The sequence below is a fragment of the Pithys albifrons genome, chromosome 5 (genome assembly GCF_047495875.1).
Source record: "Pithys albifrons albifrons isolate INPA30051 chromosome 5, PitAlb_v1, whole genome shotgun sequence".
Lineage (NCBI taxonomy): Eukaryota > Metazoa > Chordata > Aves > Passeriformes > Thamnophilidae > Pithys > Pithys albifrons.
The window spans coordinates 66,761,539-66,788,306 of record NC_092462.1 but is presented as its reverse complement, the minus strand read 5'-3'; the positions used below and the strand labels follow the sequence as shown (position 1 = coordinate 66,788,306).

The window sequence follows — 26,768 nt, the reverse complement described above, 5'->3', positions numbered from 1 at the left end:
TCCCCATGGACTCAAGACAACTTGCAAAGGATCCTCAGCGTAATGCAGGGATACAATCTGCTTTCCCCCTGCCCCTGGTGGTTTCCAGGCAGGCACCTGTGTCAAACCCTGCTGCCAGTCAGATAAAACCAGATCCCCAAGTCACGTCCTTTGGGGATGCAACTTCTGGCGGCGGTGGAGTCGCCGTCGCTAGAGGTGTTTTAAAAAGACTGGGCGAGGCACTCAGTGCCACGGTACGACTGACATGATGGTGCTTCGTCACGGCTTGGACTCGACGGTCTCTTTTACAATCTCATTGATTCTGTCCCGGCTCTGGACAGAGCCGAGGCAGCGGCGGTCGGGAGGTTCGGCACACACAGTCCTGGCAGAGCCGAGCGGTGCCTGACGCGGACCAGACCCGGGCCCCGCCCGCCGGCAGCTCCCCCGCAGCTCCCTCGGCACTGCCCCGATGGGGCGGGCGCGGGAGGCGGTGCCGCCCCGGCAGGTGAAGGAAGAGGAGGGCGCGGGGTGTGCTGAGCGTGGTGGGGCTGTGGAGTGGGGATGCGGGGCCGGAGCGGCGGCTGTTGCCCGCGGAGCTGAGCCGAGCCGAGCCGAGCCGAGGTAAGCGCCCTGTCCTCACGGCGCCCTGTCCCGGAGCGGTCGGGCAGAGGCATCCCTGCTCCCCAGCCCCGCTCCCCGCCCCGCACGTGTCCGCGTCTCCCTTCCCCCGTCCCGACGCTGCGGTGTCAGAGGGCGCCGGGAAACTCCTCGGGTGAGTCACGGGAGCCTCGGGAGGCCCCGGACAGCCCCGCAGCTGCCACCCGGCGCTGGAGCGCTCCCGACCCGCGGGTTTCCCTCGAAAATGTGCTGTTCCCGCTGCGAGGGGGAACAGCGGGGATAGGCTTTGTGTCTCCCCGTGCCGTGGGACGACGGCTTCAGTTCGACGCTGCTTTGGTCGCCTTCAGGTGGGAGGCGGGATGGGGTCGGGTCATCGCTGTGAGTTCGCCCGTGTGAGAAGGAAAGGCTCTTTAGGGGGCGGAAAAATATGCAGGTGTTTTCCAGCAGCTGTATTTCCCACTTGTGTTGAGCTGCGTCTCTGGCGTTGTGAGCATCAGGAGTCATTTCCTAGCACGTTTCCACTGATAATCTAAATAAACGTTAAATGATGAGGTCAGACTTTTTAGAGATGAAACATAGAGTACAAATGCGTTTGTGACAGCGTTTTCTGTAGTGTTATCATCTGCATCAATCTTGGAAGTCCTCTCCTGTTTACTCAGGTCTGTCACTTCAACCTAGGTATAAAGTTCCCGTTCTTCGACAGGTGCAGGCTCTGTGCAAGCTCTGGACTGTGACTTTTGGATTAGTAGAGGGCACGGACACCTGGCATGTGCTTATTTGATTTGTCAGCTTTTATCTCACAAGTGACCAGTGCAAATTAGTTACTGCTGTCCAGAATTAACTTGAGAAGGTGGATAAATGTTTCCCTTCCTTCCATCCTGTCTGCTGAGACTTCTTGAGTCTCGATGCTAGCTAAGTATAGGTCAGTAGTGGGACTGAACTGGTCTCATACCATGTCTAACTTCATCATTACAGTTGCAGCAGTGTTACTAAACACTTTTCACAGTCTCCTGCTGGTTTGTGAGCTCAGATTGGCTGTGAACAGAGAGATTTAAAGATTGCCCTTAGAAATTAGTTGAATTTGACTGGTATGTTGGTTACTGTGAAAAGCAAATTTCCACTTTCACTCTGCTCTTAGTTTTAGTGTCTCAGGGGTTATGAAACAAATTTAGGTCTAAATAATTACACACCTCTTCTGTTTATTTTTGGTTGTATTTGTACAGGAAACATAGAGTGGGAGCCTCTGCAGTTTGTTTCCTTCATGTACCTCTTTCACACTTCAGACAAAAGCAGAATTAACTTGGTGTTTTTCTTTTAGGCATAACACATTTCTTTTACACTATTTTGGAGCCATCTTGATGTTGCAGAAGAGCTGATTAATAGATACCCCTTGCCAATATTCCATTAGTGAGGAGTCAGTGCTGGGTCAGCTTAGTGGTGGGTTAAATGCTGTTTCCTGTTTGTAATTGTTTTGTTTTGAAATCTTCCAGCTTTCCGTAAACTTCATACTGAAAGAGCCAGAGAGTAAAGAGGGGTTTTTTTAAGTTATAAAGGAGGAAAATGCAGAGATGACAGTTCTGGAAAGAGTTAAAGGGTTTAAAGTTTTTCAAAGCAGTAAGAATGAATACATCAAGATAAGTTCCAGCAGACACCTCAGGCAGGGCTGAGTGAGAATTCCTGTGCTTGTGCCTGATGTGATCAGCTGACTGTGAATCTGTGAGCTCCTATAAGCAGATGAACCCCTTGTACTTCGAAGACCACACGTACAATCTAAAATTGCTGTTAGAAAATTTAGTTAGCCTACACAAAAAAAAAACCCAAAAAAAACCAAACCAAAAAAAACCCCAAAAAACAGGGGGCATGAAAAGTTTCCTTCTTGCTTAAGTGGATGGGAAGCACTCTCCTTGGATGGAAAATGAAACACGATAGCCACTTTGGTAATGAATGCCAAGTAGAAATGGAAATGCGTTAAGAACTGTTAACTTGTTCTTTACAGCAGTGAAACGCAAACTGGGATGACCAAAAGGCACATATGTATTTGTCATTTTACCTTTAGGAAAAGTGCCTCTGACACTCCAGCCCTGCTGGTTACTCTTTGCCCCACAGCCCTTGGGTTGGTGCATTTGTTGCTCTAATAGAGGGGTATGTGTTTTGACTTGACAACATTGCCTTAGTGTTGGTGTATCTTCCATGGGATGGTAGACAATGGGTAACTTAGTCTTTTGTCAGACTATCCAGCAGTTTCATGAGTTTGGAATGTGCAGCCCTGAAAGTATTGTGTCCATTAATTATTCTGGCTTAAGCCCTGATCTTAAAAGCACTTGCAGATGTAAGTAACCCTACTGTTTGTATAGTTACAGTTGGTATTACTGTAGGAACAGGATCTTGGCTTACTACTTCTGTTGGACCTTGGAGGAAAGTTCATAGAAGCTCAGACTCTCAGTAGTTCTAATGAATAGCTCTGTAAGCAATGGTGAGGACTCCTAACTCTTACCAGGGAACTGCCAGACTAAACTGATTTTGCTTAGATTAAAAATTATTCGTTGATACAATGATTTTTCCACAGTACATTTTGTCTTTTGAGTGGGATTTCCAATGGAAGAGAGAAAATAACCTCTTAGATGGCTATTCTTCTCTTGTGTAGCTAAGCATTCTTCTGTCATTTTCTTAAGATAAACTTATTCCATGAAGGCATTTCCTCGTAACATTGCTTCACAATGCTTTTGAGCCTCTATTGTACTGGAACAGTGATGGGAAGGGATTTTTGGAGTCTAGAAGTCAGGGGGACTTAAGGCAGGCTCAAAGGTAGTCTGAGAGGCACAATACATTTCTGTAAATATGGTACTAAATGGAATGTGTGTTTCTCATACTGTTGTCACATGTACCTATGTCACTGTTCCTCTAATATGTATTGACCATTGTTAACTCTCTTGTTAATCAACAACCCTCTCCTTCTATCAACACTACCTGTTTTATGCTAGAACTACTAAATGAGTTATGCCTTTTGTGATATGTTGAGGCAAGATTTGCAGGCACTGAAGTTTTGATCAGTAGAACTACACTGGGTATCATTGTAAAATTTAGGTAATTATTTATCATGTTATATGTTATAAGCATGTTTATCTTTGGATTGCTTGCTTTAGTTGGTTGACTAGAACTCATAAAAGAATTCGTAGTACGCTGTTTTTTAAGACCACATTGTCTAAACAATATTTCTCCAAGATCTGATTCGAGTTTTTTTCAGTCTTGCCTCTTCTCCATGCACTCCTATGTTGAATTTCTTACTTCTTTTCTTAAAAAGAAAGGGAGTAGAAGAGTGTACATTTTGTCTGACACGTTCAGGAATCTGAAAACAATTTTTCCTGAGGTAAGGGATTAATTTTAAACAAAGCAATACTTAGGGGAGAATGCAGGGACATGACTTCCTATGGAAACAAATCTAAACGTTGTTCTCCTATCCCAGCATACCAGCATAACTGAAATAATCTATTTATTTTGTTTGCATGCCAGCTCATTTCCAGTAATGGCCAAGTTCTTATCTCTTCCAAGGTGGTGTTATTGCAGTAGTTATGCATATCTGAATATCTTTGGCAGAAAGAAACTTAAAGATGGTGTACAGTGCAGAGAAGGAATTACAATTGCTCAGCAATCAGACCTTGGCAATACTCGTGGCTTCAGCTCCTGCAAACTGTGTTTTAGGAGCAGAGAAGAGAACAGTTTACATGCCTCTTGTAAGGATTCCTGCTGTCTTCCTGCCACTGTCAGAGGCTGGTTGGACCAGGCTAATTCAGGGACACCTAATCTGTAGCTCGGGCTCTCTCTAAAGTACCTCTGGCAAAGCTTCATGGAAAGTGGACATTCTGATTGTCTCCTAAAACACTTGTAAAGAGCTGAGCTATCTGGCTGGTGTGAGATAAGCAAGTCTTTGCTAAGTTTAGGAATAGCTGCTCACTGAATTTTGTTGCTGGATTAATTTGCATGTCTGTAGTTGCCCTCAGGTAGGAAAAACACACCTTTACTTCCTTACAATCTTATCTTTCTGGAGAGGCCACATGTAAAACTCCAAGAAGGCCAGGGAATGCCTGTTTTCATCCTCTTAAATTTGAGAATTCCCACTGTTCAGCTGGTTATGGTTAAAGCTTTCTGGATTTTGATTTTATTTACTCAACTGACAAACATTATATCATTAATTGTGTATGATCAGAATCACTTGCATCCTCGTGGAACAGTAGGGATGTTCAAATCATGAAATCTGTTCTGTCTTCCAGAAAATGCATATGCCTTTAATTCCAACCCTGCCCTGCTCTTCTAGTGTTAATTTGTCCAAGAAGAAACTTCCCAATTCAAACTTGCTTTTGTATCCTTATCTTTTTAAAAGGTAAACACTTTCTTCATAGTTAAATGCAACCACTGTACTGTAACTTATAAAAACAAGAGATTTGTTTTGGTCATGGTAGACCACTTCCTTGGATGTGTTAGGGCAGAAATACAGGAGTTTGGGGTTCTGTTCTTTGTAGTTTGACTGACTCTAATTTATGTATATTGTAATGTATGAGCACTTAAGGGTGACTATGATAATTTCCGATTATTCCAAATGGATTTAGGTGCCTACAGAGACTTCTGCAGTGTGGAAATGGCTCTCACTGTCTCATGGAACATTTAGAAAACTTAATACCTGCACATGGATTTAAGATCACTTTATGAAGGTTTTAGAGTGGTCCATGTAAAGAGATCATGGATTTTGTTGCTTGATGCAGTAGACATTGCCACTAAACTTTGTTTCCCTGTACAGCATCTTGCCATGTGCATGCACTAAGGGCTTGCATACCTTGCTGTAAAACACTTCATTGGTACTATTGATTGTTTCAGTGCAGGGATTATATTGCAACACCCAAACAGAAAAATTATTGAACATACTTAACCAAGGCTTTTATTTATTATGCCTTCAGCTTTGCCATAAATGAGAGTACTAGGAGAAACTTGGATTTATGCCTTTAATCATGAACTCCCTTGTCAGGGCTCTTCAAACAGGAAATCTTTCATTCCAGATGTTTTCCTCAAATTATGAAAATGGAATTTCTACTGGAGCTCATGTAGGAGAAACAACTGAGTGAATTATCAGCCTTAATAATTTTTCTAGAAATCTGGTGGCCATGCTGAGTAATATTTAACCTTTTCTGTGAGTACCAAAACCCTATAACTTTAGAGTTCTGTTCTTTCTGGCAGGAACACTTCACAAGTATGTAAAAGTTGTGAATGAGGTCTGTAAGAAAAAGATGTGTGTATTTTAAGCAAGCATTTATTATTCACTTTCTTCCAGTGTGCCTGTACTTTGTTTTAAGCCTTTCCTCTAGTTGGAAGGATAACGTGCAGTTTTTAAAAACCAGAAACTAAAATCCCTCATCACAGTAGCTGGACCCTTAAAAGAAGCAGAAAAGGAGCAGGGGAGGAACAGCAATACGTATACTGAAATTTTACCTAAATATGCAGTTCTTAGAGATGGCTGTTAGTATTTTATGTCCTAGTTCATCTGCTGTCTTATAGCTGATTTGTAGTTTTCCAGCACCCTGGCTTAACACTGGTTACCAAGTTCCAGTTAAGTGATTTATCCCAGTTTGCTGTAGAAAATAAAGCTGCTCATTAGAGTTTGAATGTTATTCTTCACTCTTGCTTCTGGCAGTGCTTGGAAAGAAAACACTGAGAGAGTCCAGTGGCACCAGTGTACATGTCTGGATCTGTTGCTACCTCAGAGATGTTTTTTTGTGTAAGTGTTGAGTAGAGAGAGAGACATGATATGTCTGCTGCAAGACCCATCATGAAAGGTGATTTACGATAACAGACGTGACTAAAAGCAAAGGATTTCTCATTTTGAAGCATAGCCAAGTAAACAAGAGAAGAACAAATAGTAGAAGGAAGTAAAAAGATTGAGGATGTGTAGGTTTAGTACCTGTATGGCCAAGATAATGAAGCAAAAACATATTGGGTGATGGAACTATAGTCTGCATGTGTGGTTTTCTCTTTATTAGGACAAGAATGTGAATTTAGATTGGACTTCAGTGACCTGAGCTCCATTGTTACTTAGTGTAAATGTACTTTTTCATTGTTTAGGTTAATCAGCATGGAACTGCCAGCTGAACTGTGTCTTTTGGTGTTATTCTGCTGTAACAGATGGAAATAAGGTCAGGTCTAGTTTAGCTGGCAGTGTTCCTATCTAGATGAACCATGAACCTGTGCTGTGCAATTTAATAATTAATCGTTAAACAAAAGCAAGGTTTAATTCTAAATGCTTTACAGCTGAGATGATTTAAATAACTCCAGTTTTTCATTTAGGGTCATGCGAAATGAAAAACAAGAACCCTGGAAGGAGGGAACTCTTACTTAGCACGTCAGTTGCCACTTCCATGTTCAGTTCTTCTCCAGACAAATAAGCTTCCTACTCTCCAGCAGAGCTTTACTCTGCTGAAATCAGTCACTGAGATGTCTTTATTAATGTGGGACTCCAGGGTGACAACTCAGATCCTGAAACAGATTTTAATAAATGTAAAAGTGTGTTACTTGTTTTCATTTTTCATGTAATAACTGCTTAGTAGTGAAAAAAGGAAGAAGAGAGGTGGAAGTAGAGTGTTGTGAATACCTTGGTCTTGTCTGTTGAAATATGTCTTGTAAGACCAAAAAAAAAAGAAAAAGAAAACAAAGTGGTTTGGTAGGAAGCTTTGTTTCCTTCTTCTAATTTTGACCTCGGCTACTGTGGTGGTAGAGATTAATCATCATTCTGAAAACAATCACTTTTATAAATATAAATTTTATAAATACCTATAGTATTAGAAACTAGATTTTTATCTGTGATTCCTTTCAATAACTTCATGCAAATCTTATTCAAAGTTAAAATCTCCTTGAAATGGTCATTCATATCATGTTTTATTAACTTACCATACTCCCTAACGTTCTGACTTGAGCAATGAACAAACTCTCTATTGGTGTATTTGTAAGACTTGTTAACTTTTAACTTTATAGCAGAGTTTTTTGGTTTGAATGCCACATCCTTACAAATTTCACCTCAAAGTCTCCCCAGTTCCCCTTAGCTTCATCAGAAGTTGCTTGCATGCATGTCGGTGCTGAGGTTGGCATTCAAACCAGAACATAGTTACTTGAGAGCTCGTTCCTGCAACCAAGCAGCACAGGCTAAAATTGTTAGCCTCGAGTCTTGTGACAACACTACTAAAAAGAATAAATCATTACCATGATGTTGCTTAACAGAAATTCTATTACAACATATCAGAGAATTGTTTCTCCTAGGCACCAAGCTGGAGCTCTGAAGAGACTCAGTTCAGTGCATTGCAATTGCAAGAGTTGTTTCCTCAGGCGAGAGCATCTCTTATCTCGGAGCACTGTGATATGATTTTATTGCAGAGATGGTTGTTACTCGACATTGGTTTTGCATTACATCCTGTCCTAAACCATTTACACCAATCTAGTAATCGCAGTGTTTTGACCAAGCATATGTACTGAAGTCAGCTTCTGGTTTGTCCTTTTATTGATAAAACTGTACACTTTAGATACAGAGGCAGTGTAAGAGCTACTCGTCTTTCTTGTGTTCTGTGCTTTCCTGTATTCCAGGAAGGATTAGCATTTTTTCTATTTTTTTTCCTGATAATGATGTAGAGAGAAATTTAGCACAAGGAAACCTGGACTATGAGCCTACAGGTCCTATTGTCTGATGAAAAGCTTGTAATTAGCTAATTCAAAACTGATCTGTAAGCTTGACTAATCAAAATGAGGCACTTCAAGCTATGTTTGGGCAGAAAAGTGACCTGACTTGCACAGCTGCTGAGCATCTGCAGCTGTTAATTGCCTTTAATCAGTCAGGCTTAAACACTCAAGCTTTCCACTCTAATTTTTCAGTCAGTTGATCATGCTCTGCTGCCATGCCAGGTAGGCATGTTTCCAGAGCACGGCGCATTTTAAGAGTGGGATTTGTGTAAACAGACTTTTGTATACATACTGTGTGAAGGAATACTCTTTCTGCTGTACAAGTGGGTGCACCACATACAGGAACGCGGGACAGCCAGTGCTATGCAGTCTCTATTTGGTGTCTAGGAAGGAGTCCTTACTTTCAATATTTCACTGAGGACTTGCATTAGGACTGTAAATAGGTGAATACACTCATCAGTGCTAACCTGAAAGGCTTTTCTGAGAAAGCAGAATACAAATTGCAAAGGGGCACACAAGTCTTGCTGTAAGATTAGTAGTTTTCTTCCCCCTATGGAGCTGAAGGTAGAAAACTACCTTGAAAAATACTGTTGGGGTTATATACAGCAGAGTTGTCATCCTGGCTTTAGGAGAACCCAAACAAATAATAAGATGATGCATAGTCTGGCACAAATATATTCCAGTCCTGCCACCAATATATTTGTGTGGGTACTCTTACTCAGGAGTAAATTAAGCATGGCAGACTGCTAGGGTTATGCTAGATAAATACTTGATGTGTGACTGTGCAGTGGGGGAGGACAGGAAATTTGGAAGGGAAAGAGGAATATTTTAAATGTACTCTTCATGTTTAAACTAGAACAGAGTTAGATAGCCAAACTGTTCTCTGGCCACATAGAGGAAATTACTGTATTTGTGGGAAGCTGTTATGGGAAGAACACACAGTGAAATTCTTCTTTCCTTCACAACTCGAAGCCTCAGTGAGTCATCTGCCTCCTGCACTCTTCCCAATCCTCCCCCCCCCCAAAAAAAAAAAAAAAAAAGAAGAGAAGAATCCTTTATTTCTGTCCTTTGGCAAATCCCACAGCTGGTGTGAAGGTTGTTGTTCAGAACACCATTGATCCAAGTGTCTGAAGAGGCAAATTAAACATTGTCAGAGGCCTGTGTGGATTCATTGAGTGTCACATCTTTTGCTTTGAGGTGCAGATAACCTTTCTAATAGTGATGGAAACAATGCTCATAAGATGGAATACCGTGTTTCCAAGTGTGCACAGTACTAGATGATACCAAAGTGATTAGGTCTGGAAACTCTCTGTCATGCTGGCACTGTGCCTGCTGTGCCTCTGCTGCCAGGCTGTTTCCCCACTTCTGCACAGCATGCCTGCTCCTTCAGTGGGTAACAGTTGTGTTTCCCATCCTTCCTGCAGGCTGGTGGCTGCTCTGCTTAGCTTATTGATCCTAGAGAACTGAGACGACTGCCAGGAGGAGGAGAATATCTTAGTGGGAGAGAGGGTGTCACAGTACTCCTGGTGCCACCTGTGCACTTGCACTCTGGGATTTGGCTCCCCAGCAAAACTGGGTTGGCAGGTGGCAAGGACTTAGTGATAAATATGTTAATTACTAAAGATGTACTAAATGCTGATCTAATGGGCTTACCATGCTGCTTAATAATTCCTTGGCAGTGGGAAGCTCACTGCTGAGCAATTGAACTGGAAGTTGTGTCTCTTCTTCCAAGTTGGAGATCTTACTCCGAAGAATGTGGCACTTGATTGATGAGTTTTGTTTATTGAGGCAAAGCCAAGCAGAAGGGATTTGCAGCAGAGTCTTTGCTAGGAAAACCAGCAAATAGAGGTCTTCTTGCTTGAAAATCTTAATGTGGCATCTTTACACAATTCCCTTCCTTCCTAGACTGTTCTCTTCCATTTTAGATAGCAAAGAACATGCTAATTAGTTGCTTCTAATTAATCCTTGTTTCTATGCCATTTCATCTTTCTAGTCCACATATTGAGTAATTTGCCTGCCATGTGTTACTCATCCCCTGTAATTTTTGGAGCTCTAAGCAGATGAAGTGCATGGCCTGGTTTAACTTTTCTCTAAATGTGGTTGCTTGTCTATTTTAATTGGGAAGGTATGTGGAAGACACACACCTGACACATGAATCAGGAGTTGTGAAGTGTCCTTCTTAGAGAAACCAAATTTGTGGAAGGGCTTTGTCTCCCACACAGTCTATCAGTTGTAGCAGTGGCATTGGGCAGACTTCCTTTTCTTTAAGTTTCTTGTGGTTAGGTTTTTAGGTTTTTGAGTAACTCACAGGTGAAGACCAAATATGAACTTGGCCTGATACTTGGGCGTGAGTCCACAAAACAGGCAAATACAAACCTGGTCTGTTCCTAAAAATGCTGTGTTAAGAAGAAGATAAATTATATCACTGTTCACTATTTAATCCTTAGTGATCTAAGATTTGATGGGTTTATGTTGTGTATTTCAGCGACATGACTTAGAAAAAGAAGAGGGAGGTTGTATTAGAGTGAAAAGTATTGATGGTAGTGCTCTGTTGAACAGCCAAAATACAAAATGAATGGTGAGACTTGGAGAATAGATTCCTTGTGATTTCTAACTGTAATCACAAGGATAATCACATGAATTATCACAAGAATAACTTTAATCTCCAACAAAGTGGAATAAAAAAAAGAGAAAAATTACACAGTATTCCAAAGGAACAAAAAGTGTGAGCTTTAAGATGTCAAGGTATACAGTACATAGCCAGAACTCAAAAATTCTCCTGTTCTTCCTGACTAAAGGCTTATTTTTTCACATTCAGTTAAACTACAACTAGTGCAGTCTTTGTACTTGTTATTCTTGACTGTGCCTTGGCAGCTGCTGGTTCTCTGATAGACTGCACAGGAGAGGAAGTGGCACTGGAGCAATGGATATGACCCACAGTGAGTTTGTGATTAGGTCAATCTTTGCTAATCTGTGACAATTTAGAATTTTTTCATAAAATTCTGTAGACAAAACTGTTTTAAGTATATAATGGGATAATTTTTGTTTGAAGTGTTGGGATTGATGGCATTTTGGTCTGTTGAAGATGTACCTGACAGAAACTGAAAATTAAATCCATTATATCTTGGGAATGTCTTTCATTAAAATAGTGGCTTGCTACTTAAAAATTAATTACTAGAATGCACAAAAGATTGTCACATGCTTTCTGGAAGAAGGAGAGGCTTTTTGGACAGAGTGTAATGCACTTTTAATGCTTTCTAGTACACATCTAAAGCTGAGAATTCTTTTTATGGCTGTAAAAAAAGTGCAGCTCAACCTTGCTATAGTTATTCTGTGCAGTTTTTAAAGTATGTTGTGTATCAATCTGTGTGGTTTCAAATACTAAATAAAATGTCACAAATATCATTAAATGTTTTTAAAGTGTACAGAAAGGGCACTTTTTCCTTAAAGTTCAGCTTTTGTAGACCTTTTTATTTTGTGGTGGCTGTAATGCACACAGCTGAATCAGTGCATCTGTGATATGTGTGATCTGTCTTTCGTGTGGGTCTGAGTGAACTGCTCTTGTGTTTACTATACAAAGATGTCAGGTTTGATTACTTAGGTTGAAACAGGACAAATCCCATTGACCCATATTCCTGAATTTCCTTTCTGCAAGTGAAATCCAGCTTCAGCTCTTCATTGTGAACACCAAGTGACTTTTGTTTAGAATGCCTTAAGACTGTCTAGGATGTGTATAGAAGGAAAACATTCTGTAAATACTATAAAAGCTTTTGCTGGAAATGTTATATGGTCGATGTGAATTCTATGTAGAACCAAAACTTGGAAATGAAAGAATACTATACAGACTCCCTGGACATAATGGCTATTAGTTCTAGCAGTGCACAAAATGTAAGACTTCAGAGGTCATGAAGAAGGGAGCCCTTCTGTCATAACCAGATCATCTCTGTAAAGGGTCTGGCTCCACTGTTTTAAAAGAGTTTTTTAAGAAAACAGTGTAACAAAGAACAGTGCCCAAAGGCTCTTATTCTTTGTGGTTCATCCTACCAAGAAGGGTTGCTGAAGTTTATAATATACACCATTTCTTTAAGAGCTTATATATATTTATATATAATATATATATGTGTGTGTGTTTCTTTTTAGTCTGTAGTAAAGAAAAGTAATTTTGGGAGATGAAAAGTCAGTGAGGCCAGGAATCGGCCAAATGACCTGGACCATCTTTGATGTGGCCATAAGAATGGAAAGAACAGACATTCAAAGTTGTATGGGACAGTAGGAATAGCTGTTTGGAGTCAGCTCTGAGGAGTGCTGGCTGAAAAGTGGAAGAACTGGGCACAGGTATGGAATATTCTTCCAGCCTAAGAATTTGCAGCTCAGGGACTTACTGGTGTCATTTTGAACTGCCAGAGGCTGAGATCTTGGAATCTGAGATGGATTTCTGTACTTCCAGTTTCTCAGTTGCTGTGTGCTAAGCAAGATGCATAACAGCTTTTTTTCTTTTTTTCCTCCTCTTTTAATGGTCACTGGTCTGGGAAGAGTTTTGATTTACATGTGCAGTACTATTAAATCTGTTCCCATTACCTGTAGTTTTCTGAAGTCCTTTTCCCGGTGTGAAGGAGTTCATCCTTATAAAGGCATTTTTAAGTGTATGTGTCTTGACATACAAGACAGGTCAAAGGAGGAGCTGATTTGAGAAGAGTTAAGTGGTGTCAAGGTCAGATGGAAAGTTAGAATTTAGAATTTTAGCTCCCTGCCTGTGGCCTGTCTTACTCTCAGGTGTTTGGTGCTTTTATAATACTCTGCATGGGTTTTGTACAGTTTGAGAAACCTTTCTGCAAACTGCTGGCACCGTGCCAGTGCTATATTTGATTGGGCAAACTGATCTGTGGTGTGAAATATGAATGTTTGTAACTTATGAAACATTGTGGATGAATGTCTTCTCCACTTGAAAATAGCCCTGTGTAAACTTACTTTTGAGTGCAACTCGACAGCTTTGGAGACATAGGTCAATGTCAGGCTAATCCTTGCTCTTGTAGTTCATTTAAACAAGATTTAGGGGAATGGATTTTTTTGCTTTTGGTCATCCTTCTGAAGCAAGTAGTGATTTCCATGAAGAAATGGTAATATAAAAGACCATTGTCCAAATTGTCTTGTAGAAGAAGCATGTGATTATACATTTGATGGTTATTTTAAGTAATATGAATTGACTGTTCCATCTCATGTCCTCCAGATTAAAACTGTTTACTGCTGTCCTTTTGGCACAGCTTTGCAGAACTGTTTTAATTTTAAGATCTTCACTTAAAATCCCAAGTACACATGATGTGGTGTTCATAATTAAATTCAGCTTTTGTAGAAATTAAGCATGATCTTCTTTCTGGTGCTTGTTAAAAAACAGACCAAAACAAAAAAACCACCAAACCCTGAAGATTTACCAAAGTGATAGAATACATGGTAGCCTTAAATGCTGGTTATTCTAAATTGCTCCTACCTGTTTCAGTCCTTTGATCTAGTGTTTTATGAGGTAGGAATGGCAAAATACTTATGCTTTACAACATCCTTTGGACATGGATGAAAAAGTTGGTATTGTGATTTAAAAGGGAACAGTTTTTGGAATTGGAATAAAGAATACATGTTTCTGGTGCACCTACTTTACTTGCATGAGGTTTTGAGCCCAAGTGGCTTCAAAGCTGCTGAAGGTGGGGACAGTCCATTAATGATACAGTCCAGTTGAGCCTTCTAATTCTATAAATTACACTTGCATGGTTATTAACTTATTCTAATAGTCTGGTTCACAGAGTTTCCAGGTATGAGAACAGCAAACTCTGAGATGCTTCACTGAATAGTTATTTAAAAACCAGTACCATCCACTGTGTTGTACAGCAGTGAAGTATAGAGTGAGCCTTTGCGGTTACACTGTGTCTTTAAATTGTATCATATAGTCTCTTTCCCAGCGAAATGAAAGTAGAAAATGTTTGTTTTGTTTCATTTTTCCAGGGTCTGGCAGAAGTTGGGCTTCCCCTTTGGTGCTGGCTGCGGCCATTTGCCTGCAGAGGTACATTTGCTCAATTCTAAGGTTCCTGCAGTTCACCAGGAGAGGGACACGCAGGCTTGAAGGACTCTCGGATGACATAACCAAGTGCTTCCCTAAACCAGGGCCTGCTGCATTTCTTTAGGATCCACTTAGTAGTTTGTTATTGGGGTCAGCAAGAGAGTTCATGAGCTTACTCACTGCAGATTTTTGCTGATAGACTTTCCAAAGGACTTTCTCTATAAGCTTTTTGTGGGTTTGTTTGTTTTGAGATCCTACTGCAGCAGGAATGTTTCAAAATTGCTTATATTCAGTTAATTTTTCTGTTTATTTGTGTATGTATGGCCAGACTTTGGGAACACAGATTTGGGCAGGGCCCTCCTCACGTGCCCTTCCAGCCTGCTCAGTGGATTGTTTAGGTGAGGCACAGCGTGCACAGAACTGGCCCCACCGTTTCAGTCCCAAGGTCCATCTGCCACGGCCGAGCGAGCTTGGACAGTGACAGTGAAGTCCTCAGGACTGTCACAGCACCCGGTACTGACCAGGGCTGACCCTGCTGAGCATCCGAGATGGGATGGGATGGCAGGGAGGCTTGAACTGCCAGGGGACAGTCCCTACTGAGACTGGAACTCAGGTCCTTGGGATTCAGAGTCCAGAGTGCTCTCCTTTACACCTTTACACCACCAATTGCATATGCATTCACACAAAATAGTCTCTTTAACTGGCAATAGTAGTCCTGGACCTAAGTTATCTTAGTCTTGTACAAGCACAGTGTGCAATGAACTGATGGATGGTGTGTATTTTTCAGAATGCTTTAGTATCAGAAATGGTAGAAAATGGTGAATATAAGTGTAGGCTGCTGAGGTGGGATTTTTGCCTTTCTTTTTTTCTTGGACTCTTGATGTAATTTAAATCAGTTTAAGTAGAATTGTAAGACAACTGTAAAAAATATTTCCTAACAGTAGGCTTAACTTTGTGTGGTAAGATGTCTCCTGGGTAAATGTACCTGTCAGATGTGGACAGAATAGATATGACTCCCACTTATAAATTTCTAAAAGCCTTTATTTAGGTGTTGTGTAGGGGTACCCCCTTAGTCCCGAGTAAGGGTGCAGCAAAATGACGGTCCAAAATGCTCAGGCACAGCAGGCATCAGAAGGCTTGTTCAGAAGGCTTACAAGACTTTATTCAAGATAGATTCACACAGTTCCTCATAGCTCATAGTAGTAGTAGTAGATAGTTCTAGAAGTTCCTCTTGGATCTAATCTCACTCAGTAACATCCACACTTTTTATATCCTCTCACATCCAACATGCCATGACATTGGTTAACCAATTCACCTCACATACACTGAAGCGTCTCATCGGTCACAGGACCACACACACACTCCAGGTAGCTTTCTTCTCTTGAAAGTGCACTCCAAACAACTTTCCTTAAGGTATGGACTCACAGTTACCCCCTACAATGTTACTTTTACTAATTTTCCATGGTCTACCATCTTAAATACTTAAAGCTGTTTTGACATCTAAGCAGGAATTATTTTGAGGTCCAACAGTGCTTCCTAATTTATCAGTTATGAGTACCTTAGTGATAGAATAGTACACAGTTCATCACAAACCAGCCTAGCAGTAAAATTATTTGAACAGTAATATCTTGGAATCAAAAATGTCTGCCAAGGCAATAAATCATTTGTGGAAAGTCCCACTTTCGGTGTCTGTGTGTATTTAGGGAACTCCCTTTGTAGCTGTCTGCAGGAATAGGACTTTGGCAATCATGGTGCCACTTCTACTCAGTTCCATGACATTTTTTTTAACCTATGTTCTAGTTTAAATTCTTCTGCAAGCACTGATGAAAGATAGAAGCTAATCATAGCCAGAACAGCATTTACAGTCATTTCTCAATGACCTTGTGTATAGGTAGCAGTTAAAAGAAACAAAGAATTTGTCCATCTAGTTTGAGTTAGTAAATGGAAGTGGAATCTTGGTAATTCACCTGAATTTATTTTAAAAAGCAAAAAAATGTCCCAAACAACCAACCCCCCCCCCCTCAAAAAAAAAAAAACAACAAAAAAACCCCAACAACAACAACAAAAAAAGCAGCAAAGTGCTTTACGAACTTGCCTTCTACTTTGAGTGTTACTTATACCAAATTTTACTGGTATGGTCTGACTGGCATAGACTTGACCTAGTTAAATTGCTGAGTGAATGCTCCTATACAGTTTGGGGAGGCTTTTGATTCAGTAGAAATCCCTTAAACTTAACTTGAAAAGCTACACATAAAAAAATTGCCAACATAGAAAATTATGCTGAAATATCTGTACTGATTTTAATTCAGTCCTTATTTCACAGAACTTTATGTTTGGAAAAGACCTCTAAGATCATCAAGTCCAATATCAACCTTTGCACCAACACCATGTTCACCACTAAACCATGTCCTCAGCTGTCACATCTACATGTCTTTAAATACGTTCAGGGACGGTGAGTTCACCACTTCCCTGGACAGCCTGTTTCAGTGCTTGACAACCCTTTCAGTGAAGAAATTTTTCCCATCTAAACTTCCCCTGGTACAGCTTGAGGCCAATTCCTCTTGCCCTATCACTTGTTACCTGGCAGAAGAGAATGACCTCCATCTGGCTACAACCTCCTGTCAGGGAGTTGCAGAAGGTCTGTCTGAACCTCCTGTTCTCCACACTAAACAAACCCAGATCCCTCAGATGTTCCTCATAGGACTTTTGCTCCAGACCCTTCATGAGTCTCATTGCCCTTGTCTGAACATGCTCCAGCATCTCAGTATCTTTCTAGTAGTGAGGGGCCCTACAATGCATTAATACAAAATCTTGCATTATTTTTCAAGGTTATCGGGTGTAAGATAATCTGTTAAATGGTAATGTTCTTATATTGACAGTCTGCAGAAGGGTCTTGTCTTCCAGTCCAATTTACTTTTTTACAAGCTGTGGATATACTGCAAATACTTTGTGAGTGTACTTTGATCAAAATCAAAGTCATGACATCATCTTCAGGGATGTGTGCCAAGCTGTTTGGTGACACAATCATGAAAAGTTCTAACTTTGTTTTAAAATTGATACACTTTTTCTCTGAGGCATGGCTTATTTATTGTGGACCTGTGCTGGTTGGCTTATTTTGAAGTTCCAAGCCAAAAACATGTCTATAGATACTCAGAATTTAAGAGTCAGATGAGTATAAGTAGCAATTTGGAAGCTTTTTGACTTCAAGTGTTTCTTGGTTTTAGACTGAATATATATTATCAAGACTTCAGCTACCTTTTTAAGTATGTATAATAAATAAGTAAAAATATTATTAGGACTTTCTCAACTCTTCTAAAGTAAGCTGAAGGAATAATAGTTGAAGTTTAAAGACTAGGAATTCTTTTGGCGTTGAAAGAGGATTTTTTTGAAAGTTCTGGCCTCATTTCTGCTCTGTTGCTGCGTTTTGTGGGGTTTTTTTTTGTGATAATGCTGCAGTTCCCCCAGCAGAAGTAATTCTGATGCCTGGTTATTTGTGTTTCTGCAAGATTGCCTTAGGAGATGAAGGATTCAGGCAAGGATTTGCTCTTGCTCTTTTACAGTCTGCAGTTGTGAAGAATACAGTGGACACAGATATCATCTCTTAGTACAGTGGGTGTGTTTCCACTGTGATCTAGAAACTTCAGACAAAACTAGTTTGGTAGAATTGATAAAATAATACTTCTAATAATCTACTCCTGGTCCAAGATTATTAAAGAGGATTAACAGAATGTGGCCTTCCTTAATGCCTACTATACCGTGGGCTTTTATGGAAATATATAATGTATGAGCTCTTACATTATTCTCTGTGGAGCTTGACTACTGAACTGACCTCTTGCTGCAGCTGAAAGAAAGTGGTTTTCGTGCTGTTTTAACTGTTTGGTTGCTTTGTTAATTTTTCTGCCCCGCCTGTTGCCGTGCTCTCATTGCACTGCTTTTATTTGCAGTCCACTCTTGCAGTTTCCTGTAGATTTGCCGGCAAGAGGAAGCGCTCCTGGTGCACAGACAGCTCAGCCCTGCAGAGAGACTGGTGAATTTATACCATATTTTACTGCTCTCATGTTCCATTAACTAATGATAAGTAGGATTGCTTTTTTCTGCCAGCAAGAACCGTGCCTACCAATGGCAGAGGGGATTGGCTCACTTCCCCAGACAGTGGCCCTGCTGGAATGAAATCCAAACGTTGGTTCCAGATGCTTTGGTTCTTCATTTTAAGGCTCTCTAAGTGATGTCTTATAATGTTAAAGCAATGAAGTAACTGGCTTGGTGCAAGGCGGCTTCTCACAGGTGATTTTTGTGGGGACAAATGAAGGTTAGTGGTCTGAAAACCATATGCCAAAGGCCCATGCCTGACAGAATTTTGCTTTGTGAGGAAGGGTATATTTAATACTCTTTCACTTCCCTGACAGATGTGTCAATCAAATCCATAAAGCTTTCATGTCTCTTCAGATTCCTTATTTGCAATTTTGAAAACACAAGCCTTCTGATGAAAGTTAAGCTCAATTTTAATTTTACCAAAACTGTGAAACATCTAAACTTGTGTTGTGCCTTGGTGGGACAACAGCTTGTGAGTGTAAAATGGCTTTTGCTTTGACTCTGGGAGCATCTTTATAGTGTTGGAAATCACCAGAAAAGTCAAAACAGGATCTTGGAACTTGAAATGAAAAATCCTGCTGCATTTGAGTGTTAAAGTGAGGAAAGGGAGAGGACAGCATCAGAAAGGTTAGGGTGCAAAAGCAGTACTTCAGAAACGTGTTGGATAAAGGAGACATAATTTATTGGCACTGTCGAGGCCAAAGAGCTTGGAACTGTAAGTTGCAGAATTTGGAGGGGGAAAACCAAGACTTCTGGTGTCATACCAGAAAAGGGAAAGAGGAACTGAAGTTTTTTTCCCAGTGTTACATACACTGAAGGACTGTCATTTTGATTGTAGGTTTTTTACTGGGGCAGAGATAAAGCTTGCAGAGATGCCAGTGCAGGCCTGGAAGAGTATGCTTAGAGAGAGAACCTGGAGAGGAAAAGCGGCTTTAAAGCAGCATGTGTTACTGCCTGAAGTCTAAATGGGCAACTGATACTGCAGCAAATAAAGCAAGTGAATTTAACTCACAAGCCACTGAGCTGGAGTCCTCTGTTACGTATCTTCTGTGTGAAAAATCTGTTAGTTGAGCCCCTGAGACAACTGGGTGTTGATCCTTATTGAAGAGCATTGGGATTTTGTGTTGATGTACTGATCCTTTGGCTAACAACAGCTGTGTGGTATTGATGGTTTGCTTCCCCTTCCTATGGAGCCTGGCTATGGAAGGGGTGCAGGCAGGTGCCCAGCCATGAGAGAGCTGGTTTTCTGCCAATACAGCCATGGGCACTACCTGAAATATTAATTTCTTTTGTGCTTTGACTGTTGAGTAGTTTACAAGAGGAGATGATGTTGTATAGAGAGTTGTTCTCCTTTCTATTTTAGGGTACAGATTCATGTCCATTTCCCCAAAAATACATGAAGTAAGTTTTGCTTATGTATGTTTTGTCTATCATTCAGAAACTTGCTTGTCGGTTTTGTCTTATTTGAACTTTCTTGCCTGGGATATTGTTTAATTCCAGACAAAGCAGTGAAATACTTGAATCATTTTAAGAACTCCAGATGAAAATAAGTGTAAAAGAATGGCATTTAGTTATCATCAGTTGGCGATATTCATCCTTGGAATTGTGCACTGCAGCCTCTCGAATTAAAATTTTATTGTCTCTTGTGGTTTCTGTAGTATGAAATGTCCAGGCAAGACTTGCTCTAGAGCATGTCTATGCTTGAGAATTTTTCCAAATGGCTATTTTGATTTTCTCGGGTTGAAGAGGGAAGGACAAGCTCCAACCACTGGGAGGAAAACAGATTAAATACTTAAAATAGTTCTGGGGTGCAGTGCAAGTACCTGAGGCACAGGCTCTGCAGCAGCACAGGCAGTGTTTCTGAGGTGTGCCTCTGCCACTGTGAGAGCCTGAGAATGCTGGAAGAAAAAGGGACAACTTTCTTCTTCTCCCATGGGAGAGAGGTTGTTTGAAAGGTGAAGAAAGGTTTGAAAGGTGAGCAGGAAGAAAGTCAGCCCTGGAAAATCCCCTCTGCTTTCTAGCCCGATGTCTGGCAGAAGTTTGAGGTATGCGGGAATTGGTTTATAACCGCTCTGGGAAGCCGGGAAATCTGACAGAGATAGTGCTGCCCACTGACACTGGGGGAAACAGGAAGCAGCAAAGGAAACAAGTCATTGCCGCGGCGTCACTTTTGGCCACAGCTCGGTGCAGGGAAGGGTTTCTCTCCCTCCTGTGTGGACTGTACAGCAGCTCTCGCCTCCAGCACGTCCAACCTGGCAATACCCAGGACGGGGAGAAGGGCAGGGATGTTCCTGTCATGCCTGAGAGGGGTCATAAGTTATTAATGGCTTTGTCATCCCAAAGGAAACAATCATTCGGTGAAACTGCTGGCAGAAAAACTATGTGTCGATCGAGCAATGTCACCAGGTTAGTGCTTTTTGTGGCTTGTGTTTCTATCATCTTTTCTCTTTAAGGTAGAGAGCAGACAACGACTAGGAGTAGAATATGATCTCTGGGGTAAAATACTTTTAACTCGTGCAGAAAATTAGAGGATATAGAATCGGAGGGGGAAGAGATGAGTCGGATGTTGGTTGAAAACTTTTGCCAGAAAAGAAAAGCAAGTTGAAGCAAGTTAAAGAGAGTAAACTTACTTACAACAGTTGAGCTTAGTTCTCTGTTCCCTTTGTCTTGTAAGATTTACTTCACAGTGTTTGTACTGTGCTATTAATCTTTCTGAGAAACTATTGTGAAAGGGGCTGTTAAGTATTAAGGAATGGAATGTGTAACCAAAAAAGCAGGAGAGATATGGAAGAGTATTTCAGAAGTACTGGAGAATAAGTGGACAAGACCTGAAAAGTCTGCAGAAAGCAGCTTTAAGAACAGATGGTAAATACTTAGATGGCTGAATCAGAAAACTCATTTTTGCTCAGAACTAATGAGAGCACGTAGGGGAAGCTTTCATTTTATGGTTTTGCAGTATGCAATGCTGCCTTGGTTTTGGTAAAGCCTTTTGTAGACACTGGTACTTCAGTCTCCCTCTGCATGATGTGAGGATTACATTCATTTATATAAGTTATGGTTTATGTATGTCCTGTTATATGTAAGTTATCTATTCAGAAGGAAACTAGCATCTGGCTCTTTAGGTTTTACTTTCAAAACAGAATTTAAAGACTAGGAGTTAGAGATATTACAGTTTCAAGAGTTCTCAGACACAGTTGACATAGAGGTAGTTGTTATAAATTCAGATCAGGTTTAATTTTTGTACTGCAGCTTTGAAGGCTGTTTATTTTTTTCCAGCATGACCAAACTGGGCTCCAGGACAGACCATAAATATTATTATAACAAGTGAGAACTTTTAATATAACTTTTGGCATCTATAGTTTCAAGGATGAGAGTAATGTTTTTTTACGCCTATATAACTGCAGGATGTGGAGATGTTCTGCTGAAGTTAAGCAAGAGCTGAGGACTTGTGGCTTTTCCAGGATGCAATCCTTAATTGAATCAGCTTGTACTTGCTTTAATTGGGTTGAATGCCAATAGCTCTTAAGGCCAAGAGGGATAAGTATTCTTCTGTAATGTAATCCAGATTTTTAATGTGGCAGAATTTTACTTTTACTCATGGAAGGACCTTTAGGCTGTAAAATGATGCCCTTGCCTCCAATCTATATACACTGACTGAGAGGAGAGGTTAAAACTGCTTCACAGATGTGTATGTTTTTCTACTACAAAACAACAGAAGTCTTCTTCATTTAGAGTTTGAGCTGGGTAGCAGTATAATGACTAAAAAAAAACTCCTTCAGACTGGCATTATGCTGGTTACATGATGAGCTGTGTAATTTCACTTTTTTCATGCTGTGGTGACTTTCAGAGTACTTTGGGAAAAAATGGCTCATTGTGATAGTGTTTGAGAAAAGTATGCTCACATGACAGGCTTGGACTGACTTTATTGATACTTTAGCAATACACTGCATGTTGGATTGTTTTTCAGTCTGGTATATGAAATAATTACAATAATAATTATATAAGCTTTATTTCATGCTCAAGAGCTCAAACTGCACTGTTCTGTCTTTCCAAAAGTACTCTTGAATGGTGAAGCAGATCCTGTGAACTGCTGTTCTGCCATTTCTCCTGCTACGGTCCAAGACCTGTCACCTCCCTCAGGGACATAGAATTGTCGTGGGGATCACCTGAGAAACAAAGTAGTGCAACGCCTTTCCCTGTCTGCTGCCATTCTCACGTGGTTCAGAGGGTTCTGTTCTGTGGGGAAAAATTAATTCAATAGCCACTTGTAATGGGGCTGGGGCTTGATGGAAAAGTTGATATAAAAATGTGCATCTGGTTTGTCTGTGAGTGGGAAGAAGAATAAAGTATGTAGCTATTACTAGATGCTTTCACCAGGCTCTGGGTGATGTAGCCTCCTGTTTGTAGCAGAGGACCAGTGTCACAGAGAGCTTTGTCCTGGCTCTGGTTGCACACAGTGGGTCCTTCCTGTGAACTTCCTTGTCAGCTCCTTGGAAGAGACTCTGCCTATGCACCAGGACTAAAAATGTGTGCTGGGGGCTTTGGCTTGCAGTGCAAGAATATAACTCCATATAGAATAACTTGGAAATAGCTTTCTATTCTTGGTGGTGTCAAAGTTAACAGACCCTCCAGTGACCTCAGTGCTTGCTATTGTGCATACCTGGTAGTGCAACATCAATCTGTTCGTCATGTAATGTATTAAAAAATTATAAGATGAATATCAAGGGTAGAAGGAACTAATTCCTTGAGCTAAAGACAACCATACTGTAGATGCTAAGACCAGAAAAATCTTTAAGAGCTTCCATTTTTCCTTCCTCTCTCCTACCCCTACAATAAAGAGTCTGCAGTTACATTGTTTTGACAGCTTTGTCTCACCAGCCTGATGCAAAATAGCATCACTGTCCTTACAGAGTTGTTTTCTGCTGTCAAGAAAAGAAGAAAAATCTGTCTGGGACTAGATTCCAAGTACTTAAATGGATTTTAGAAGCCTAACTCATATTTCAACTCAGAATGCCAGAGTCCTCCCTAAGTGTCTGCAATGTGCTGGCAAATGAAAGTGCTTGAGGAGCTATGGATGTGATGGGGAGTGCTATAAGCCACTTTGAAATCCAGATAACAGGCTTAGCAGCCTCTAAATCTTGAAAAGCATGGTACATTAGGTGGACTCTTTAGCTCAAGTAGTGTGTACTTGGTTGAATGGACTTGAGCCATGTCTCCATTTATTCAGTGAGCTGGGCTGGGCAAGTTCTGAGTTTTGGTCTCTATTCTTGGGACTGCTTTATAGTAAGTAGTCAAAAGAAAGAAATGATTGTGAATAGAGGAAGCAGAACCTGATACATTGCTGTCCTTTCCTCTCAGTTAAATCCTGTAGCCATCGCACTGTAGAAATGGATTTCTTTTTTTCCCTCTGCTTCTATGATATTCTTTTTCATTTTTTCCTGTCTGCCTGAAATTCTGGCTTTTCAGGTGAAGAAGAAAATGCCCATCCAGTCAGACTTTAATGAGTAGTCTGACTGGTATACTCCCACTAGGACAACACGACCTGGACAAATATTTCTGTTTTCTGTGTTTGCTTAGGGTCTCATGCACTTGTTCCCAGTGTTTGACTTTAGCTTCAGAGAAATTTCAGCTTACTAGTTGTTTTGGATAACATCTCTAAAACATTTAACTCTGCCTCTTCTGATAGGTTTCTACCTACGTATAAAACACTCAAACAGTTTCATGCCATACTCTGGACGCTGAAGTATTTTCTTTTTCTATTCTGTGTAGTGAAGGCACACAGAATTTGAAGACCCATGATGAATTTGAAACTGTTGGATGGCATTGAGACCAAAATTAGAGTTAGTTCAAGGAAAGTGGCATAAGAGCATATTTATCTGAATAAAAAGGTTCAACTTTTACTTGTTCATTTCTCTGAAAAGAACTAGAAACAGACTGAAATAACTTAATCATAGATTAATTTGTAATGTTTGAATGTCGGTGGGCATGTTCTTAAAAGAAGACTTTAGCCCAGGACTTGCCTTTACCCTCCTTATTTCAAGGAAATCACTCTTAGCAGTACTGCAGTGTCAGTGGCCAGCTGGGTGACACTCTCCATTTCCCTCACTTTGACCTTCCTGCAAGATGTGGAGAAACAAGTTGAAGGGGTTTTTTTTTGGGGGGGCCTGTGTTTTAACTTCTACTACTACTATTTTTTAATTATTATTACTATTATTAAAATCTTAAAGTATCTGAGTAGCCCCTTCTTGGACCTGTTAACACATTGCTGGTGCTAGAAATGTCATCGAGGGGGAGGAAGAGGAAGGAACAACTCAGCTTGGAAAGATCTCAATCATATAATAAGAACGGAGAGGAAGCAACAAAAGGAAGGATGTAGCTGAATACAACAAAAGTAACAGCTTTTGATGAGGAGGAAAGCCAAGGGGGGAAGTTTGGGATACCATGGTGCCTTGATGTGTCTGCTGTCAGAGCCTTTCCAGGGCCTTGGATCCTGCCTTCTCTGGTTGTGTCTGCTTCATAACTCTGGGGACCAAAACCTAATTTTTGTTCTAGGCTGCCAGGAAATTTAATTTAGTTTAAACTCTCTTGGTAGAAATTGCTGGGAATTTCCACCTTTTCCCATGTAGACAACATCAGCAAAGGGCAAGCAGTTAGTTCTGAATCCTAAGCCTGTCCACTGATGTGCATTTCTGGTTTTCCTAACACATATACAGTGGATGTGTACTCTGCTGTTGCACTTAATCCCTCAACAAAACTGAAACGCCTCCTCATTCTTTTCAGTATGGGAACTTCCAGTTGCCTTCTTGGGCTGGAGGGATTAGTGCTTGGGCAGGGAGTTGTGCCAAGGCTCTTGGATTCTGTGCTGACCCTCACTATTGACCCTCCCTTGCTTTTGGGTGTAGGAGAAACAAACAAGATCCATTAGATTTCAATCCTCCACTGAAAGCCTATCAGTTCTAAGCCATCATTCCTTTATCAGAAATTAATTAGCTGGAACTTCATTAGTTTGCCTTTTACCAGCAAAGGTCTCTAGCCCTACACCTGAGGATAAGTGACCCTTTTATGTCTAGGTCAAAATTCCCATTCAGTCCATGCATGATTTCTTTTCTCTATTACACAGGAGGATTTGTGGGCTAGTTCTGGTACCATTTGCAGAAAGAAAGGGTTCATAGTTATATATGAGAAAAAGCTACTACCTAAGAAACTAATCTTTCTGGATTAAGATGACAGCAGAAAGAGTGGTAACTGCAAAGGTGCTTAGTGGAGCATGGTGTTAATAATTGGTATATGAATTAAATGGAATCCTGCAGCAATCTGAGACAAAATTCACTTGCACAGGATACTGTGGCATATAATATCCAGTATGAGATTATATACTACTCTTTTCATTCAGAATAAAACATATAAATATCAGAAGTAAGGAGTATTGGAATCTTCAGTTATTAAACTTGATTCCCTCATTGTACAGAAAGTGTCACTGTACAATGAGTGGTGCAGCACTGGGAGGAGAAACCAATTTTCTCTGTAGTGACCTGCCTAAGTCTGACAGTGTTATCTGGAGCATTTTGAGAACATAAATACTTAAATAACATGCACTAAGCACTCTTCCATTGTTTCAAGTACTGTCAATCACTTTTGAGAGCTGTATAAAAATAAACCGGGACTTTTTGCACCATGGTTTTTCATACATTAGGAAGTTCCTGGAATCTTTGAACACTCGTCTGTGCCACATTCTTGAGTGCTGAACCACCTTAGTTGTTTGGAAAGCTTGTTTAAGGAAACAAGCTTTGTTTCTCAGTGCTCATTCCTTAAGGTCAAATCTAAGTTTTAAACTGTTTTTAACTATTGTTAATCGCAGAACGATGGCCTCGCAGGAGCAGGTCTGGCCAGTCCCAATGAAGGCAATTGGAGCACAAAACCTTCTGACGATGCCTGGAGGAGTGACCAAATCAGGGTATCTTCATAAAAAAGGAGGCACCCAGCTGCAGATCTTGAAGTGTAAGTTGAATGAGGTATTAACTACATTAAATGCTTGCCTTAACACATTTCATGTTAGCAGACTTTATTGAAGCTGTTCTTCCAGTTACTTTGTACTGGAATACAATTTTACTGGAATATATGTATGAAAGAGCCATGCTGAAAGATCTTCCTTTAATTGTTTTGGAACTCTGAATCTTTGTATAATGAATGTTGTGATTGATCTTATTTTACTTGTTTAAATTTCTTGTCAAGTCCTTCACAAGTAAGATTTTTCAAGACAATCAGATTCCTGGGATATGTATCAATTTCAAATACTCTTTTCTTTTAAGAAATTAGTACTCAG

General features: G+C 40.5%; 1 protein-coding gene across 6 annotated transcripts in view; it reads left to right on the top strand.

Moving 5' to 3' along the window:
* The first annotated feature begins 485 nt into the window (after nucleotides 1–485).
* SH3BP2 (SH3 domain binding protein 2) overlaps nucleotides 486–26,768 on the top strand; it is a 38,027-nt gene continuing 11,744 nt past the window's right edge. The window contains exons 1-3 of one of the 6 annotated variants that reach the window (XM_071556927.1): nucleotides 20,316–20,419; nucleotides 20,789–20,851; nucleotides 26,304–26,443. In XM_071556927.1, coding sequence (XP_071413028.1) covers nucleotides 20,826–20,851; nucleotides 26,304–26,443 — 166 coding nt within the window. In that variant the 5' untranslated portion in view covers nucleotides 20,316–20,419; nucleotides 20,789–20,825. Of the gene's footprint in view, nucleotides 601–741; nucleotides 752–829; nucleotides 945–20,314; nucleotides 20,491–20,595; nucleotides 20,852–26,303; nucleotides 26,444–26,768 lie in introns of those variants that run through there. The other 5 variants (XM_071556930.1, XM_071556932.1, XM_071556931.1 and 2 more) reach the window with 5 other exon arrangements.